At 47.5% G+C, this 18,847-nt stretch overlaps 2 protein-coding genes across 2 annotated transcripts; one reads left to right on the forward strand and one right to left on the reverse strand.

The window, feature by feature from the left end:
• Positions 1-2,414: 2,414 nt before the first annotated feature.
• On the reverse strand, positions 2,415-2,786 carry LOC145400074 (histone H2B). Its single transcript, XM_080272577.1, has one exon. It carries the CDS (start codon positions 2,784-2,786, stop codon positions 2,415-2,417), a length of 372 nt encoding a protein of 123 aa, XP_080128703.1.
• Positions 2,787-18,475: 15,689 nt separating this feature from the next.
• On the forward strand, positions 18,476-18,847 carry LOC145400075 (histone H2A). The gene has a single exon (XM_080272578.1). It carries the CDS (start codon positions 18,476-18,478, stop codon positions 18,845-18,847), a length of 372 nt encoding a protein of 123 aa, XP_080128704.1.

Below are 18,847 nucleotides of genomic sequence, written 5' to 3' on the forward strand. Positions count from 1 at the left end.
TCACACACGATTGAACTCCATTACTTACATACATGCATTCATTTTTTTTCTTTCTTTATTTTTTTTATTTATTTATTTTTTTAAACATTTACACTTTTGTTTTTGGGTGGGAAGGGGGGAGGGGGGAAAACTTGCCTGTTCGTTTATTTCTTTGATTGATCTGTTGTTCACGTCGCATTTTTTGTTGTCGTTATTTGCCAGTTTCGTTTACTTACTCAGCGACTCACTCACGCCCTCATAAAGGTACACAGGTTTGCACAACGAGAAAGGCATTCCCGCTGCATATTAGGAGATGCTCTCTATCCGTCATGAACGCAAGATGAATCCTTCATTTACTATGCTGGGAAAAAAAAAAAAAAAAAAAATGAACCCATCGATTCTCGCCTGCAGTTGTGCGTGTGTCTGTATATTTATACTCTACGTATGTATTTGTGTGTCTTTGTGAGCATGTATGTCTGTGTGTACGGACGTTTGAGGACACACACACACACACACACACACACACACACACACACACACACACACACACACGCACACAGACGAATGAACTATACTTATATTCTTACATACATGCATTCATTCATTCATCCTTTTTTCAATCATTCATTTATTTGTTTTGGGCGGGTGGGGGGGGGAAGGGAACTTACCTATTCGTGTATTTCTTTTGTTGATCTGTTGTTCACGTCGCAGTTTTTGTTGTCGTTATTTGCCTGTTTCGTTTACTTCCTGACCGATTCAGTCACGCCCTCATTCCCGCTGCGTATTAGGAGATGCTCTGTACCCGTCATGAAGGTTTGACAGTGGCCACGAACGCACGGTAAATTCTTCAGTGAATATACTGAAAAAAAAAAGAAAAAAAAAAAAGGAACCTGAACCCATCGATTTTTAACTGCAGTTGTGCGTGTGTATGTATGTATGTTGTATGTTTATACTGTACGTATGTGTATGTGTGTGTCTGTGAGCATGTATGTCTGTGTGTACGGACGTATGAGGGCTTGTGTGTATGTGAGCATGACTTAGTGTGTACGTACATGTGTAGGTCACTGCGTACATAGTATAAATGTATTTGTGCACATGTGTTGTTGTATGTACCTACATTTTATAGGCTGACATGAATAGGCATGATACGATGTCATGCATGTATTTACTGTACGCCTGTTGAGTGGGTTGGTTGGTACAGGCGGCCTAAGAAGTGCCGGCGGAGTATCCATAAGTTTTCGGTCAGCGATAGTGTCCCTACTCTTCTTTATATCTGTACGGGGTGAAGCCTAATACGTAAAATTGTTACAAGAAACAACAAATCCATGACCAGTTATCTGTATGTTTCAAAAGTATTATAGGAAGCAGTTGGTTCGTTAGGATAATAGGAATTCCTAAACGGAACTAAGTGATATTTCACAACTGTCGCTCAGGGAGAGTCGGGAATAAATATGTTGTGGAGTTCAAATCTAGCATGGTAACAGACAGTGACGTTTGGGTAGCGTAAGACTGAACAAAAGGGAGCTTCAATAAACATTGGATATGAATAAATATTATTTAGAAAATAATTTCCGTTACAATACTAGGGAATAATTTAAAGTCATTTATTTCCGTTTCCAATGTCTCGGTGGACGACGACAGAAAGCGGGAAGGAGGCGTAAGCCGGTAAGCTATTTTAAATGTTTCGGTCAACACGCACGAAAGGAGATAACATTCACTCAAGGACATGCAGTTATTACACTGCCTTTGGCCAGTTTCCCACGAAGAAAAATCTCAGGATTATTTCATATAAGACAGGGGGCTATCAAATAAAAAACAAAAAAAAAAAACAAAAGAAGGGACTGGGAGTTTTAGGCGTACCGGCCACCGCGCGCGAAGTTAATACATTTCACATTCATTCAAATCGGGAAAGATAACTAAGTGTTACCATCTAATTTATCACTGCCTCCTGTTATTCATTTTACATCATTATTTGTACGATATAATATATACGATTATTTGGCATGACGTGATGAAGGCATTGAATGTTTACCTCTTATTCACTGTTTTCCTAGAACGCATGGCAGTGGTGAGTGACCGAAGCAATCTGAAACTGTGCCGTCACTTCTTGGGGCGACGGTACGTTGTTGTTGGTTGTTCAGATGAATAAGAAGGCCCGCACGCCCCTATTTACTCTTTTATTTTGACTCTATTGTTTTAACCCCCAACCCTAGTTCAAAACATTTCGATTGTGCCTACGTGCCCATCCCAAACCACCGTTGCCGAAAAGAAAGAGAGAGAGAGAGAGAGAGAGAGAGAGAGAGAGAGAGAGAGAAAGCTGATAAACCAGAGTTGCTGAGTGGAAAATTGGTAAGTCTGTCTTTCCCCTTTTTATCGAAAATCTTGTGGCTCCGATTGGAGCCGGAAATGTTGAAATGGCCAAGAGTGTAACCTCTCTACTTTGAGGAGGTGTACTTGGTGACAGCCTTGGTGCCTTCAGACACGGCGTGCTTGGCCAGCTCGCCAGGGAGGAGCAGCCTGACGGCCGTCTGGATCTCCCGGCTGGTGATGGTTGAACGCTTGTTGTAGTGTGCCAGGCGTGAAGCCTCTGCAGCAATGCGCTCGAAGATGTCATTCACGAAAGAGTTCATGATAGACATCGCCTTGGAGGAAACACCGGTGTCAGGGTGGACCTGCTTGAGCACTTTGTAGATGTAGATGCTGTAGCTCTCCTTCCTCCTACGCTTCTTCTTCTTGTCTCCCTTGGCAATGGCCTTCTGGGCCTTGCCGGCCTTCTTAGCGGCCTTTCCGGAGGTCTTGGGTGGCATGGCGGCGCCGAGTCAGACGGTATGTGCACGGTGCGGGAGCGAGCGAGAGACTGAGTCGACATGGAGGCCTTTTTTTTTTTTTTTTTTTTTTTTTTTTTAGGAAGAGGGGGAAGGAAGGTTGTGTGGAGGGGAAGGGAAAGGGGGAAAGGAGGAAGGAAGGAGGAGAGGAAAGATGGTGGGCTGGCCACCTTGCTTTTTTTTTTTTTTTTTTTTTTTTTTTAGTGGTTCGTTTGTTTAATAGTTTGTTTATTCATTTATTCATTTGATTGTTTATTTGTTTAATAATTTTATTTGTATTTTTGTTTGCTGTATTTGTTAATTTTGTTTTATTTGCTTGTTTGTATAACTAGCTAGCTAGCTAAATGTCTAGTTGTTTTTTGTGGGTGATGTCGGGTGGTTTGTTGGCGACTAGCAACAGTATTGCAGTCTTTTGTGGACACTTGTCAGTGTTTGTTGGTAGATGCGGGTACTGTTTGGGTAATTTGTTTGAGTTCATTTCGTTCCCGTAGAGTTTCATAGGGAGTGTATGGAATGTGGGTCGTTGTGAGATGCGGGACTCGCTAGCGGGAGTTAGGTCGGGCTGGGGTTGTAGTTCTGGTGGGAGATTTAGTAGATGGGGACAGGGTCTGGGTTTTCTGCTATGGTTTTTAGGCTGCTTGGGAACCATTTGTGTAAGATGAGGTTCCTTTCCTCAGTGATGTTTTTTAAGGTGTTGTACGTTTCGTTATCAAATTCTTCGATTTTTCCCCATATTTTTTTGGCTTGGTTGTGTACTTTAATATTCAAGGGTTTGGTTTTGGTGATTGTGTGTATTTGTTCTGTAGTTAAGGTGTAGGGGTAGTGTTGGTTGGTTGCAAATCGGAGAGCCTTATTTTGGATTGTTTGTAGTTTCCTTAGTTGAGTGTAGCTGAAGGTGTGTGTAGGGATGGGTGGATATTCGAGGATGGGAAGAACAAGTGCTTTAACTAGGTGGGTTTTAATTTTTATTGGCATGTCTTTGAATCTGTATAATCGACTGAGTGCTCCAGTGGCTTTTTGTCTCCTGTCATTTGTGCTTGCGAGATAGCCTGTTGAGTTGATCTTGAGACCTAGTATTTTCCCTTCCTCTTTAAATTCAATTAATTCGTCATTAATTATTAGTGGCTCTTTTCTTTTGTTTGCTAGTTGAATTACTGAAAATTTATTAATGTTTGTTCGTATTTTCCACTGATTTTCATAATCGTTTATTTTCTCAGCTTCCTGTTTGGTTCTGGAATTCATAACGTTCCTTGATGGGCCTGGGTAGTTTACGATCTGGGTAATATCGTCGGCATAACTGATATTTATGCCGTGTGTTGCTTGAGGGGTGTTACTTGTGAAGATGGTGAAAAGAGTTGGGGATAAGACACTCCCCTGGGGGACACCACAACCCAGGGCAAAGCTGGCACCAGTGTAATTTTTTATCTTAATTTTGGCTTTCCTATCATCTAAAAAATCGCATAGGATTTTCTCAGTTATTGTAGGGAGGTTGAGGTGGAGGAGTTTGTGTTTAAGACCGAGGTGCCACACCTTGTCGAAGGCTTTTGTGATGTCCCTGAGGACCACGTGACACTGACCCTTGTTGGCTTTGTTTATTGCAATATGTTCTGTTGCGACAGCGATAGCGTGTGTGGTGCCTCTGTGGAATCGGAACCCATATTGGTTTGTGTTGTATGTCATTGCTTTCTAGGTGTATTCTTAGTCTGTTGTTAATTATTCGTTCTAGGATTTTTCCAGGGACTTCTAATAGAGATATTGGTCTGTGGTTTTCTACTAGATGAGGATTTTTATTCTTTTTAGGGATTAGCTTTATTGTTGCTTCTTTAAACTTGTCTGGGAAATATCCAGCTGAGATGGTTGCATTAAATATGTTTCGCAGAGTTTCTTTAGCTATGCTGGGGAGGTTGGATAGAATAGTTTTGTTGACTCCGGTTTCTCCTGGGCATGTTTTTTTCATGTTTTTTATGATGGCAGTAATTTCTCCTTCCGTGATGGGGGAGGTGAAGATTGTGTCAGAATCTAGTCTGGCTGGGTCTGCTGAATGATATGGAGTTAGTCTGTCGTGGTTGTTGATTAGATATTCTCTTACGTTGTTTTCGTGTGTTTGGTCGTTTTGTTCTTCGTCCTGTTCTTGAAAAATGGATTCCCAGTGTGACCTGTGGGTGTTTTCTTTTTCTGAGGGTGAGTGTTTTCTTTCTCCGTGGGGGTCAAGTATGTAGTGTGGGTCGGGGTTAGAGTAGCCTGAGAGAGTTTTTATTTTTCGCCAGAAGATGGTGGGGTCGTTGTAAGAGTTGGCGGTGTTGGTAATGATGCTGGCCCAGTGTGTGTTATGTTCTGTCAGTAAGGATGTGAGCAGCTGGGTTTGGAGCGCTTTGTATTGTGTGAAGTGTGCTCTTGTCCAGCCGTGAGTTTGGGAGTGTGATCTAAGTGCATTGTATTGTTGGATGAGAATCTGTGTGTCTCTGCTGTGTTTTGGATGTGTTATTGTTCTGTAAGAAGTTGTGGGGATGTTGTTATTGATTGCAAATTTGATTGAGGAGTACCAACTCTCGAGGGACTGATCTATTTCTTCGAGTGTGCCTTCTTCAGGGTTAGGGAAGTTTGTAAGAGCTGTACATAATTCTTGTTTGAAACCTTCCCAGTTGGCCAAGGAGAAATTGGGTCTGGGTGGAGTGGGGACGAGTATTGGGGCAGAGGAGATTGTAGCAATGATAGGGATGTGGTCGCTGGTAGTGAGAGGCCCAGGGGAGAAGTAGATGTTGTGATGTGCATTCATGTTACTTAATGCTATGTCTGGGGTGGTGGTGGAGTTGTGGGAATAGTATGTGGGGAAATGGGGTCCTATAAATCTTATTGTAGTGTCAGAGATTAGTCTGGCTAGTTGTCTCCCGACGATGTTCGAGTTCCTATTACCCAGGAGATGGTGTCTGGCGTTGAGATCTCCTATAAGATATACAGGAGTGTTCCTTCTGAATAGGTTTATGATATCCGGGGTTGGGAGGTATGGTCGGCTAGGAGGGAGGTATGCTGTGGCAATGATGATTTTGCCCGTGTGTGTTTGGATTTCTGCAGCTAATATATCGGAGATGAAATGATCTAGGATTTTGTACTGTAGATTGTTTTTTAGAGCTATGGCTGTACCGTCCATGGGGCGGTTATAGAAATTTCTTTTGTGTGTGGAGTAGTCTGGGATGCGTAGAGAACTGTGTGTGGGGATGCCATGACTATTTATTAAGATGATATCAGGGTCAATGTTACGGTAAGTGTTGATTAGTCCTAGACTACGACCAGACCAGTTCAGAACGTTGTGCTGGATGATTTTCATGTTCTATGTCTTTGGGGTCTTGCCTGGGCGGCTTGAGATGTCTTGATATGGGATTCAAGTCCTTGAAGAAGGAATCTTTCTTCCTCTGTGTTTGCCGGTCGGATCAAGTGCTGGAAGTTGTCAAATTTTTCCGAGATTGTTCTTAATACGTTGACAGCAGAGTCTGAATTCATTATTTTGTTGTTGTGTTTTATTAGGGCTTTGTCCTCTTTGATGGCTTTTGTAAGTTCACGATGTTTGAATTCCTTGTTGGGCTTCCATATTGTGGGGAGGACTGCCACTTCAACTGCATCGTCTTTCCGGTTTAGTTCTTGGTCCTCTTCCTTTTCATTTTCTTCTTCTTCTTCTGAGGGGCTTGTGAGTCCGACAGGGTCCGTGTTAGAAGCATGGGCTACGTCTTCGTTATTGCTGTGGGAGTGGGTTGCCCCTTCCTGGGCAAGAGTTTCTATTCCGTTGAGGGGGGAGACAGTTGATATTTCTCCTTCATTTCCTTCTTCAGTGTAGGAGGTTAGGGGTGGTCTTGAGGAAGGTTTTGGGGAATTTGAGGTTTCATTAGGTGGGGGGAAAGGCAGGTTTATTGTTGTGTCTGGAATGACTGCTCTGATTATTTTCTCCGAGGGGGGGTTAGGGAGGAGTTTCACTACTGGAAGTCCGTTTAGTATGCAACTTTGTTCGAGAATCTTGTTGAAGTATCCTGGGGTTGCTAGTTCATGCATGTGTGCGTTTAAAATCAGAACCATGTAGTCTGAAAACTTGTTGGTGGGTGTAGTGTTTTGAAAGGCTTCTGTTGGGAGGTTTGGGGAGTTTTTTGTTGCTTGGGCGAAACTGGTTCCTGGGCGGATTGAGGCGGGGGATGTGGGTTGAGGTGTGTTTATGCTGCTTTTTACTATTTCCTTCCTTCTGGGGCATTTCATAGCTATGGAGCTGTGCTCTCCTCCGCAGTTTATGCACTTTTTTGTGGCTGACTTGCATTTACTCCATCTGTGTTCGGTGGAGGTGCATTCAGAGCAGACTTAGTCCTTGGGTTTGGGGCAGTCGTTGGTAGAGTGAGAGTTTAGTTCATAACATCTCGTGCAGACGGTGACGTTAATGAACTTCTCGGCTTGAATTTGGTGTCTGCTAATACATATATGGAATAGTTTGAGGCCTTCCATAGCCTTCTCAGCCATTTTTGATTCTTCAAACTCGATTTTCATGGTATTTCTCTTACCGAATTTGGATATCTTGGTTACTGTGGCCCAGGTGTTTTTTTCCGTGAGTTCGTGTTCTATTTCATCTTCAGTGTGACAGTAGATTATATCATCTACTTTTGTGCAGATGATACTCCTCTTTGCTCTTATTTCGGGTGGGAGGACTGGAGTGTAACCGTTTTCCTGGAGTGGTTTTCTTACTGCAGGGGACAGCAATAGTTCTGTGTCTTCTTCAGTTGCAGTAGTGGCAATGATGAACTCATTCGAGGCGTGAAGTCCGGTGATCTTGATGTTGGAAGGTGCTATTGTTTCTAATAGTTTTAGTTTCGTTTTTGTCTCCTGAGGAGATTTATGTTTGATTTTTACCTTGCCCATTTTTGAGGTTCATAAGGTACAGAGTCCTAAGGGGAGCCTCTAGCAGGTCTCCAGAGTGGTCCTTTCTACCTAATAACTTAGGCTGGTAACCTAAGCTCCCCCCCCCTCTAAAGGGAGTGACCACTTGCTAGGTCAAAGGAGCACCTAAGATTCCTATTCCTACTTAAGCAAGCCCACCCTGATGCTTCCTTTAACCACCCCCTAATGGGGTCCCCTCGTGCCTCTGGCCTCGGGGTTCGGCGTCGTATCACACCAGGGTATCTACGGGGCGGGCCTATCAGGACCAAAGTCTATCAATGAAGTATGAAAATGGTTAGGTGAATGAGCAAGTGAGGAGAAATGACTGAGATTGACGAGTGTATGTCGTTTGAGATGGTTGTAAGTTCATGGCAAAAATGCCGAGTTGTAGCCTCTCTGCGGCAGCTGCAAGAGAGAGATGTTGTCAGTCTGGCTGCTGGAGAGCGAAATGACATGGACATCATGCGGACATGGAGGCCGCAATACAATACAATACAATGACGTATAGAAAAGGGGGGGAAAGGAAGGAAGGTAAGAATGATTGTGTATATGTGTGATGAGTGTAATGCAACCAGGACGACGACAACACGTGGTGGCAGGAACTAGGCCTTAGTTTTAGTCTCCCGGCCTTACTGAGAGATCAGTTCTTGGTTGCATTGTGTAATGTGCATGTTTTTTTTTTTTTTTTTTTTTTTTTTTTTTTTTAATAGTAGGAGAGGAAGAATTTAGACTAAGAGAAAGAGTGTCGGGGCTTAACCCAACGTGCGTGTGTTTGGTGTTGGGAAGGGGGGGTGGGGTCTCGCACGTGCACAGTGTTGTTACTTAAGGGAGGGAGGAGTGAGTCGCTACGGCTTTTTCTGCCAAGCATTGGCTTATTGGCTGCCTCTCAGGTTCATCTGATTTTCCCGGCTCCGGAGCCTGGGTAGGATGGTAGGATAGGGGTGTTAGGGTAAGGCGTTGTAGCCCTAGGGGGCTTGGGTAGGGGAATAAGGATAGGGGAGGGGTGGAGGAAGGTGGTTATCTTGATGGGGTGGTCAAGGTCGGGGTCTGGGGTGCTGGATATGAGGATGGCGTGTGAATGCGTGGCTGCCGTGATTTGATAGTGGGTGTAGGGGTGGTTTAAGTTTAATGAGTTGCTGGTGTGAATTAATAATTAATGAAAGGATCAATAATAAATAAATTAGTGGTAATTAAGTAAACAATGGGGTTGGTGGAGGTCTTGCGTCAGGGTGGAAGAGGTTGGCTAGAGGTCGTGTGGGGGGTGTGATCCGGGTGAAAAAGTCGATGAAGTCAGTGTGAACGTCGGTGAGTTTGGTGATTTGTTTTTGTTGTAGGTGGTGAAGGTAAGTGTTGATGGGTGGAATGTTGGCGCGTTCATGAGAGTGTATGTTGGTGATAAAATCATCCCACCGTATGCTCAGTGCCCAACGTATGGCTTTATTTTGAACTTTCTGTAAATTTAGAATGTTGCTTTTGGCCGAAAGAGATAGACTTAACGGTGAATACGTGAGCAGTGGTCTGATCAGTGCTTTATACAAATGAAATTTAGTTGATGGTGTTGCACTACGGAATCGGTATATCTGTGTGAGTGCAGTGCCAGCCACGCCTGCCTTGCCTCGTATGTGATGATGAAATTTGAAGTTTTTATCGTATGTAAGACCAAGTACGGTGCAAGTATTCCTAATAGGAATGGGAACGCGATCGTGATCACGCAAATTTAGAAAAAGTGGGCGGGGGTTGGCTGATTTAATACGAAAATATGTTACTGTGCATTTCAAGGGATTCGCTTGAATCCGCCACTTCTGCTCCCATCGTGCAATTCGGTCCAGCTCTATGCTCGCTTTGTTGGTAATTCCGTCAATTGTCGTTGATCGTACAAGTTGAGTAATGTCGTCTGCGTATTGAATGGTGAGTGAATCGTCATGTAGTGGGGTGGGGATGTCATTTGTGTAGAGTGTGTAGAGGGTGGGTGCAAGGACGGAGCCCTGAGGTACACCTGCGTGAAGCTGGAAAAAGTCTGAGTAATTATTTTTAAATTTAATGCGCATTGTGCGGTTGTCTAGAAAATTGCAAAGTAGTTTTTTAATGAGTGAAGGAAAGTTGAATTGTTCGCAGATTTTGTACTTCAGGCCTGCGTGCCAGAGTCAAATGCACGTTTTACGTCACGAGTAATAAGGGCTGTCTGTTGTTGTTGTTGTTGTTGTAGGATATTCGTCTCAGCAGTGCTGAGACACGGGCAATCAGTGAGTCCGTCAGTGGTGCACATGTAGCGCACAAGCTGTATTTAACGAGGAGGGGGGTAGTCCCTAACTGTTTGTAGTAAAATTTTAAAAGGTGTTCTGGCCACAATGCCAGCAGCGTCAGTATAATCGTTGGCCGATTGGGCAAAGCTAGCTGCGGGACGGGATCTGAGATGAGCTGTGGCAGGGCAGTGAAGTATGTAATGGATGAGAGGCGTATCCGACCTCTCTAAGCAATGAGCACACGGATCTGTTGCCGCATTTTTAATCTGCTTATAGCATGGGAATCCCATTCGTAATCTTCTAAGACGCACTAAAAGATAGTTTGGCAGGCCTGGGGGAGGCACCAAAGGAGAGTATGATGTGGCTATGTCATACCAAGTCGCAGATGTGGAACCTTCAGCGACGCAAAGCTGGTGCTCCTCCCGAGACAGCCTACCTATTTTTGCAGTCAAAGTGCGACGGACATGTGATGGGCCGGGGAGAAGTGGGAACGTGATCTCTGGCAGAGAGCAGGCAGAGCGTGCAGCGACATCAGCTGTTTCGTTCCCAGTGATCCCCACATGTCCTGGGAGCCAATGAAGAGTGATAGTGGCTCCTCGCTGGACAAGGAGGGTTGCAAATGTATGGATGGCCGTTATGAGAAAGATATTGTCTTGCAGCGAGAATGAGCGCAACCTCTGCAGAGAAGAAAGGGAGTCTGTATGAACAACGATGCATTGGTAATGATGATGGTGAGCATGTCGCAACGCACCCAGAATTGCCGCGAGCTCTGCCTGAAATGCAGATACACCAGGGGAGAGGCGCCATGATTCAACTGTCCTTCCAAGGACGAAAGCGGACCCAGCAGAGCCATCAGGGTGGACCGACCCATCTGTAAAGTAAGTGGCCGAGCCCGGGAGTGCAGAGCAGCCACCTGACTGAGACCCACCTGTCGCAGGATGGCAGGGATAGAGGAGCGAGGTTTTGCCTCCGTTGGAGTAAGAATGCGGAATGGAGGTGGCCTCCATGGCGGTGGGTGTTGAAACCCAGGAAATGGGGAATCAGGGCCTTGGCAGAGACAAGGCGCGACTTCCAGGTTGTGGATAAGAGCCGCCGTGGTTCGGGCCCAGTCGCGTTGGGGGAGCGGCTCAGGTGGTCGTCGTAGTAGTCGTAGGAGCAGGGCAGAGACTGGCAGTTCTGGTCGGCGCTGCACTAACTGGTGAGTGATAAGCGTCACTCGTAGTGCTATTCGGTGCGCCAGCGACGGCAAACCACTCTCCATCCGTAAGTTAGTGATCCGGGTCCAACGTGGAGCACCCAGCATGATTCGTAGAGCATCATTCTGGATGACTTCCAGTGATCTGGAGATTGGCGGTGTGAGGCCAGACAAGCAGATTGCTCCGTAGTCCACAAGAGAGCGGATCGCGTGGATGTAAAAAGTGCGGAGGACTGCATATGATGCCCCCAGACTCCGTCGTGAAAGGTATCGGAGGGCAGCCATGCGAGTTAAGGCACGCTCCCTCAGATATCGGACGTGGCTGCCAAAGGTGAGGCCCCCGTCAAACCAGACCCCCAGATACTGGTGCGAAGTGACCACGGTGAGCTGGTGGCCTCCGAGCAGCACCGGGAAGTCAGGAGGACGGAGGCCAAAGGGCAGACATTTAGTCTTCGTGAGATTTATTTTGAGCCCTAGCTCATTGCATTTTTCATGCAGGCAGGAGAGGGCAGAATAAGCCTGCGAAAAACAGTCCCTGCGTGTAAAAATGAGGGCTAGGTCGTCTGCATAGCACAGTAGTGTTATGCCAGGCCCATAGTCAATGGTTAAAAGCCCCTCCATCAAGATGTTAAACAAGAGCGGGAGGGCTGTCTTGTATGCATTGCGGATGTTTTGGTTGATATGTAGGTAATTGGTGATGATGTTTAGGGCGTCCTGTGTGGATCGTCTAGGTCTGAAACCAAACTGTCTGGGGGAAAGAAGGTTTTCGTCTTCTAAGTATTGCCGTAATCTAATGTTGATGATTCGTTCGAAAGTTTTTCCTAACACTTCTAGTAAACTGATGGGCCTGAAGTTTAAAGGGTCTGTTGTTGTCTTTGTCTTTTTTAGGGATTAGAGTTGCTGTCGCGGTCTTAAACGTTTCCGGAAAGTAGCCGGATGCCAAGGCAGCGTTGTATAAGTGTGTAAGTGCATTTATGAATGTGTTTGGGAGGTGTTTGAGTATGTGATGTCCGATGCCTGTGGCACCCGGCGCCTTCTTTGGAGTTCTAGCGAGCATAGACTTGACTTCTTCGACTAGTATGGGAGCAGTGAGGGGGTTATGTATGTCTAGATTGTTTATGTGTATGTTTGCGTCTGGTGTGATATGTTCGTGGATGGTGTGAAGGTGTTGTTCTATATGTCTTATGTGACGTGTTGCGGCAGGATGAGGAGGGTTAGGGTGGTATACTTGTTGCCATGTATTTTTAAATGTGTTTGTGATTTCCCTGGGATCTGTGATTTCTCTGTTGTTAGCAATTAATTTTCTTACTCTAGGTAAGTTACAGCCCTTGAGTCGGCGAATGTGTTTCCAGAATTCCCAGGGTTTTGTTTTTCTGTGTTGTTGTGCAGTTTGTATGAGGCGTCGCCAGTGTGCATTGTGGTCGGATTCAAGGCTATTGATTACATGTGTCCGAAGGTGTGATAGGTCGAACCGTACTTGGCCTAAGTTGTTTTTGTTTAGTTCAAACCGACGACGGTAACACACTAGGAGTCGTTGTGTTCGTATGGATGGTATGAATGTGTGTATAGGTGTGTGTGTGGTTGTGGGTATGGTAATGTTGGCAGTGTTGAGTATGCACGTGTGTAGATGTTTACATTGTTCTTCTATGTCAGTGTGGTGTTTTCCCTCATAGTCAGTGGTGTATTCTTGTTCTGAAAGGGTTTGTGTAAAGGCATCCCAGTCTGCATGTAGGTAGTCATAGTGTGGTGTACTGGGGATCAGGATCGGGTTGGTGGAGATGGACATTATAATGGGGATGTGATCAGACCCAGACATAGGGCCGGGGGTGATGTGGTGATGAAAAATGTTAAATGATCTATTGGTGAAGATGAGATCTGGCTTTCCTGATCCCCTAGGTGTAAATGTTGTGAGAAAATCAGGTCCTAGGAAATTTAATCTTTTGTGTTGGTATATAGTGAACATTTGTCTTCCATGATTGTTGGTTGTGTTGTGTTGGAATGTCCCGTGTTGTGCATTTAGGTCTGAAATGAATAGTGTTGGTGCAGTGTTGTTGAAGAGTCTGTTTATGTCTGTGAAGGGGATGCCAGTGTTGGGTCTGGTGTATGTGGTGGAGACTATGAGGGGGCCAAGAGTAGTGTGTGTTTTAACTGCAAGGAAATGTCTGTGTGTCCATGTTGTGATGAAGTCGTGTTTAATGGTGCCTTTAATCATGATAGCAACTCCGTCGTGTGGACCCTCGTCGGTTTGAAGTGTAGTGTAGCCATAGTGTTTGATTTTTCTGGTGTTGTTGGTGCAAGTGCTGTTGAGTAATATTATGTCTGGGTCGTGTTCGTGAATGAGTTGAGTAAGTAGGTGCCTGTTTGCGTAATAGTGTCTAATGTTAAACTGGATGATTTTAAGCATGATGGTGATCGTGTTGAACTGAATCTGAATGTGCTATGTATGTGGTGTTTTGGGGGGAGGCAGGGGAGAAGGATGGGGTTCTCTTTTTGGGAGGGGGGGCACTACGTTTTCTGGAACGTGATTGATGTGTGTGAACTGAAGGGGAGAGGGAGGAAGGGGATTCGGGAGAGTCAGCCGCCTTTCGTTTGCAAGAAACACTGCGATCTCGATCGCAGGTGAGGGGGGTGGTTGGGGTAGGTGGAGGGGGCATGGAGTTAGGTTGGTTGGGGGTTGTGCTGGTGGAGGGAGATGGGGTTGGGGGCTGGGTGGTTTGGTTAGGATGACGTGAATCAGCAGGAGGGGAGGGATGGTGAGGGGGGGAAGATGGGAGTGCTTCTGAGGATGCAGGAGTGGGATGAGGTTTAGGGTGAATGGGTGTGGTGGGTGGGTTGGAAGTGCAGGGGGATGACGAATGAGAGGTGGAGGGGATGGGAGGGGATGTGGTAGGAGGGACTGAGGTGTTGCCAGTTTGCTGTGAAGGGGGGGTGAAGATGTGGGGTGATTTCTTGGCTGTGTGCCATGAAGGGGGGATGACAATGGTGGACATATTGTTGGCGGCTAGAGCATCATTGATGAGGGATGCAAAGGGCACGTCAGAGTACAGAGCTTGGGCTAGGGCGGACATGACAACTGCAGTTACGTTGGGGGGGAAGGGTGAAATGGAAGATGGACTGGGAGAGGTGGTGTTGGTGGGTGGTGGATGAGTGGTGGATGCTTGGGTTTGGGGCTGTGAGTTCTGAGTGGCTTGGGCATATGACATGGTGGATGAAGTTTGTTGGGGTGCTGTGTATGATTGAGGCGTGTTGATATGCTGTGCAGGCTGGCTGTTAGCCCTTACGTCCTTTAGTAGATTTTTCCTAATAGGGCAGTTTCCGGCGATTGCAATGTGTCCTTCGCCACAATTGATACATTTAGTAGTAGTGCTGGTGCAGTTTGTATGAAAATGACCTTGGGCAGAGCACTTTGAGCATATTTGAGTTTTTTTGCATGATCGAGTTGGATGCCCATACTGATAACATCTAAAGCATTGAGCAAGATCAAACCACTGTTCGAGTCTAAGGTTGCTGGGTGGGATGATTGTATTGAACGCTTTGACACCGTGTGAATGAAGTTTCTGTACCTCTTGAGGTGAAGCACAGAGAATCTTGATGTTGTTTGAATTGTCAAAGCGAACAATGTGTGTGGCGTGAATGTCGTTTTTCAGGGACAGTTCAGTCATGAGGTCATCATCGGTGTGTCTGAGAACATATTTGGTAACATTACGGGCAATTATTGTACAGGCAGCTTTTAGCTCAGGAGTTGAGATCAGCTCATATCCAGCCTGGGAGTATTTGGGCAGGTTACTGGGGGAGAGGTATGAATCAAGATGAGCCTGAGAGGCCAAGGTGATCTTAATGACTTTGTCTTTTGCACTAGAAAAAAGGTTAACAAAGGGAGTTTCAGTGATGCAAAAAAAGGTCTGACCAGGGTCTGAAGGCAGGGAGGGGAGGGTACATTTAAACTTAACTGAGAAAGCCATCATTAATCAAGGGGAGGGAGGGGGGGAGTGTAGCGCATGACGTTAATAAAAAGAGGGGGAAGAAAACCAATCACCACACTTTTGCACAGATCCCGGGGTGCAGTGGGTGTGCAGGATGAGGTGTTGGCGCCGTTACCCTGATCACTAAACTTGTTGTGAGAGCAGGGTGGTTCCAGATTGTTAGGACCGAAGTCCTAGCCAATCTATCACCAGCAAGATGGGAAGGAAGTAGGAGAACAAAAAAGGCCGAGTCTCTCAGGTGCACGGCTATATCTCCTGGACCCCCGACTACTGTTATGGCCGTGGCCCCAACAAGGTAGTGGGGGGGTCCCGGAAGTATCTCCGAATTCACAAAAGAGCAGGGGTTAGTAATAAAAGAGAAATTAGAAGAAGACAGGAAAAGAGGTAGGAGGAATGATGTGAGTGAATTTTATTAATGAGGTAATGAATGGGTGAAGTTTATGAAATGAGGTGATAAGTGGGCGGGTAGCACATGCCGACAAAGTCGTTAGCAGCTGATAAAGGCAGGGAGTCACAGAGTGAGAGCTGAGCAAGCGAGCGGTCGAGACACGTGTGCTTCTGGCTAGGCGTCGTCGCCAAGTGATGATGGGGGCCGCGCTTGCTGAAATCCTTATATGTGATTTCTGCCCGATCGCAGCCCGGCTTCTGCCTCCTTCCCATTCGCGGGTGGGATGGGGTCGGATCGGGAAGACGGGTATTTAAGGGAAGGTCGCGCGGGCCGGGGACCGCTCTTGCCACGGCAGTTCAGGCTGCCTGTGATAGGCCAGACCCAGCTGATTGTCCCATCACCAGCGGGGAGGTTCAAAAAGCACTGCACCGCAGGGGGGACTCTGCGCCTGGACTGGACGGAATCACATATTCACTCCTGTCACACGCTGGGGATAGCGGCAGCGAGCGCCTAGTTGATCTGATCAACCTCTCGTGGTCTGAGGGGCGTCTGCCAAGGTCGTGGAAGGCGGCTGTTATTCACCCGATTCCCAAGCCTCATGATCCTACCGCCATGCGCCCCATCTCCCTCCTTAGCTGTATCGCTAAAACGGCTGAGAGGGTTGTGCGGGCTCGTCTCGCTTGGCGGCTGGGACCACTGCACCCAAGGATCTTCGCATACCACCATGGTAGGAGTGCCACTCACTGCCTCGCGTCTTTCCTTGGGGAACTGAGAGGGGGAAAGGGGACGGCCGTCTTCCTCGACCTGGAAAAGGCTTTTGAACTAGCCAGCCCTACAGTTATTTTGGCTGCCCTTGCAGACAGGGGTGTGGGAGGCAGGCTTTTATCCTGGATCAGGGACTTCTTTGCGGATCGATCTGCAGGGGTCAGATTCCAGGGGCACCTCTCACACTTTTGCACACATTTTAATGGCGCGCCCCAGGGGAGCGTACTAAGCCCCCTCCTGTTTAATATCCTTATGGAGGGGCTCTTAACCATCGATTATGGGCCTGGCGTCACCCTCCTCTGTTATGCAGACGATCTTGCCCTCATTTTTACTAGACGGGATTGTTTTCGACAGGCAGACTTGGCCCTTTCTCGGCTCCATGCCAAGTGTGCTGAGTTAGGCCTAAAAATTAACTTCATGAAGACCAAGTGCCTGCCATTTGGACTCCGCCCCCCAGACTTTCCACTGCTACTCGGTGGCCATCAGCTCTCCATGGTCACTGCACATCGGTACTTGGGGGTCTGGCTTGACGCGGGTCTCAACTTTGCCTGCCATGTTCGGTACCTGAGGGAGGGTGCATCCACCCGCATGGCTGCTCTCCGCTATCTGTCCAGGCGGAGTTTGGGGGCATCATATTCCGTCCTACGGACTTTTTATATACATGCAGTCCGATCCTTGGTGGACTACAGCGCCATCTGCTTGACGGGCCTTGCTCCGCCAGTCGCTAGATCTCTGTAGGTCATCCAGAATGATGCCCTCCGCATTATGCTGGGTGCTCCATGCTGGACCCGACTGGTCAATCTGCGTATGGAGGGTGGGCTGCCGTCTCTGGCCCATCGCATTGTGTTGCGAGCGGCAGTAGTCACCCTGAAACTGATCCAGTGCCTGCCTCACCTGCCTGTCTCTGCCCTCCTAAAACGCCTTCTCTGCCGCCCACCCGAGCCGGCCCCTCAGCGTGACTGGGCCCGCACCACGGCCGCTGCCATCCATGGTTTGGGAGCTGCTGCGAGCCTCTGTCAAGATCCCGACTCTCCCTTTCCTGGATACGTTGATCCACCGCCATGGGATCCTCCCCTTTTTAATATTCTTGGTCCATCGGAGGCTAAACCCCGCTCCTCAATTCCAGCACTCCTTCGACAGGAGGGTCTCAGTAGGGTGGCAGCTCTGGCCTCACCAGACTCAGCCATCTACTACACTGATGGCTCTGTTTCCCCTAATGGCGCAGCTGGAGCGGCTTTTGTCTCTGGGCAAATAGTGGAAGCTTGGCGACTCTCTTCAGGTATCTCCGCTTTCCAGGCGGAACTTGCGGCCATCCTGGGTGCATTGCGCCATGCTCACCACCATCGTCGCAATCGAGTCATAATCCACACAGACTCTCTTTCCTCCATTCAGAGATTACGATCCTTCTCGCTGCATGACAACGTCTTTCTACTGACAGCGATTCATACATTTGCATCACTCCTTGTCCATAGGGGCGCAACGATTAACCTTCACTGGCTCCCGGGACATGTGGGAATTAGTGGCAACGAGCGAGCTTATGACGCGGCGCGCTCAGCTTGCGATCTCCCAGACATCACATTCCCATTACGCCCTAGTCCCTCGCACCTCATCCGCACTCTCACTGCCACCATAGGAAGACTATCCCTAGAGGACCATCAACTCTGGGTCACGGAGGGCTCTTGCTCTGCAAAATGGTATGCTACTGCCACGTTGTATTCCCTTCTGTCGCTCCCCCCAGGACTACCTAATTTTATTGTAGTCCGACTTCGAAGATTGCGTCTTGGGTTTCTTTGCTACAAGCAAATTAGGGGTATGGAGCCAGACCCGTGTGAACATTGCTTGGCCAGCTGTGAGGAGCCCCTTTTGCATTATCTTCTGGACTGCCCAGCCACCACCAGGCTCAGGTCTGAGCTCGACTCGGCCCTAGCCCGTACTGGTGATGTCTTTAGGGACGCTGCTGGCATTGTTGCCCATGCTCCGTTAAATATATTACTTACTACGGTAAGGAATTACCCTCCACCTCGATAAAGCCAGTTCGCGCAAGTAGTGCGCACCTCTGACGGGCTCTCTGTTTGCCCGTGTCCCAGGAAACTGGGACGAATATCTCACAAACAAACAAACGGGCCGGGGACGCATTAGTCTTCTCCTGAAGGTCCTACTACTCCAGCAGCAGCAGCAGCAGCAGCAGCATGTCCGGACGTGGCAAGGGAGGCAAGGTGAAGGGAAAGTCCAAGTCCCGATCTAGCAGGGCTGGGCTCCAGTTCCCCGTCGGCAGGATCCACCGTCTCCTTCGTAAAGGCAATTACGCCGAGCGTGTGGGTGCTGGTGCTCCCGTCTACTTGGCTGCAGTCATGGAGTACCTAGCAGCTGAAGTGCTTGAGCTGGCTGGCAACGCAGCCCGTGACAACAAGAAGACTCGTATCATTCCCCGTCACCTGCAGTTGGCTATCCGTAATGATGAGGAGCTCAACAAGCTCCTCTCTGGCGTCACCATCGCCCAGGGAGGTGTCTTGCCTAACATCCAGGCTGTGCTGCTCCCCAAGAAGACGGAGAAGAAGTAA

Source organism: Coenobita brevimanus, chromosome 51 (genome assembly GCF_032717465.1).
Source record: "Coenobita brevimanus isolate Jiangsu-jjx chromosome 51, ASM3271746v2, whole genome shotgun sequence".
Classification (NCBI taxonomy): domain Eukaryota; kingdom Metazoa; phylum Arthropoda; class Malacostraca; order Decapoda; family Coenobitidae; genus Coenobita; species Coenobita brevimanus.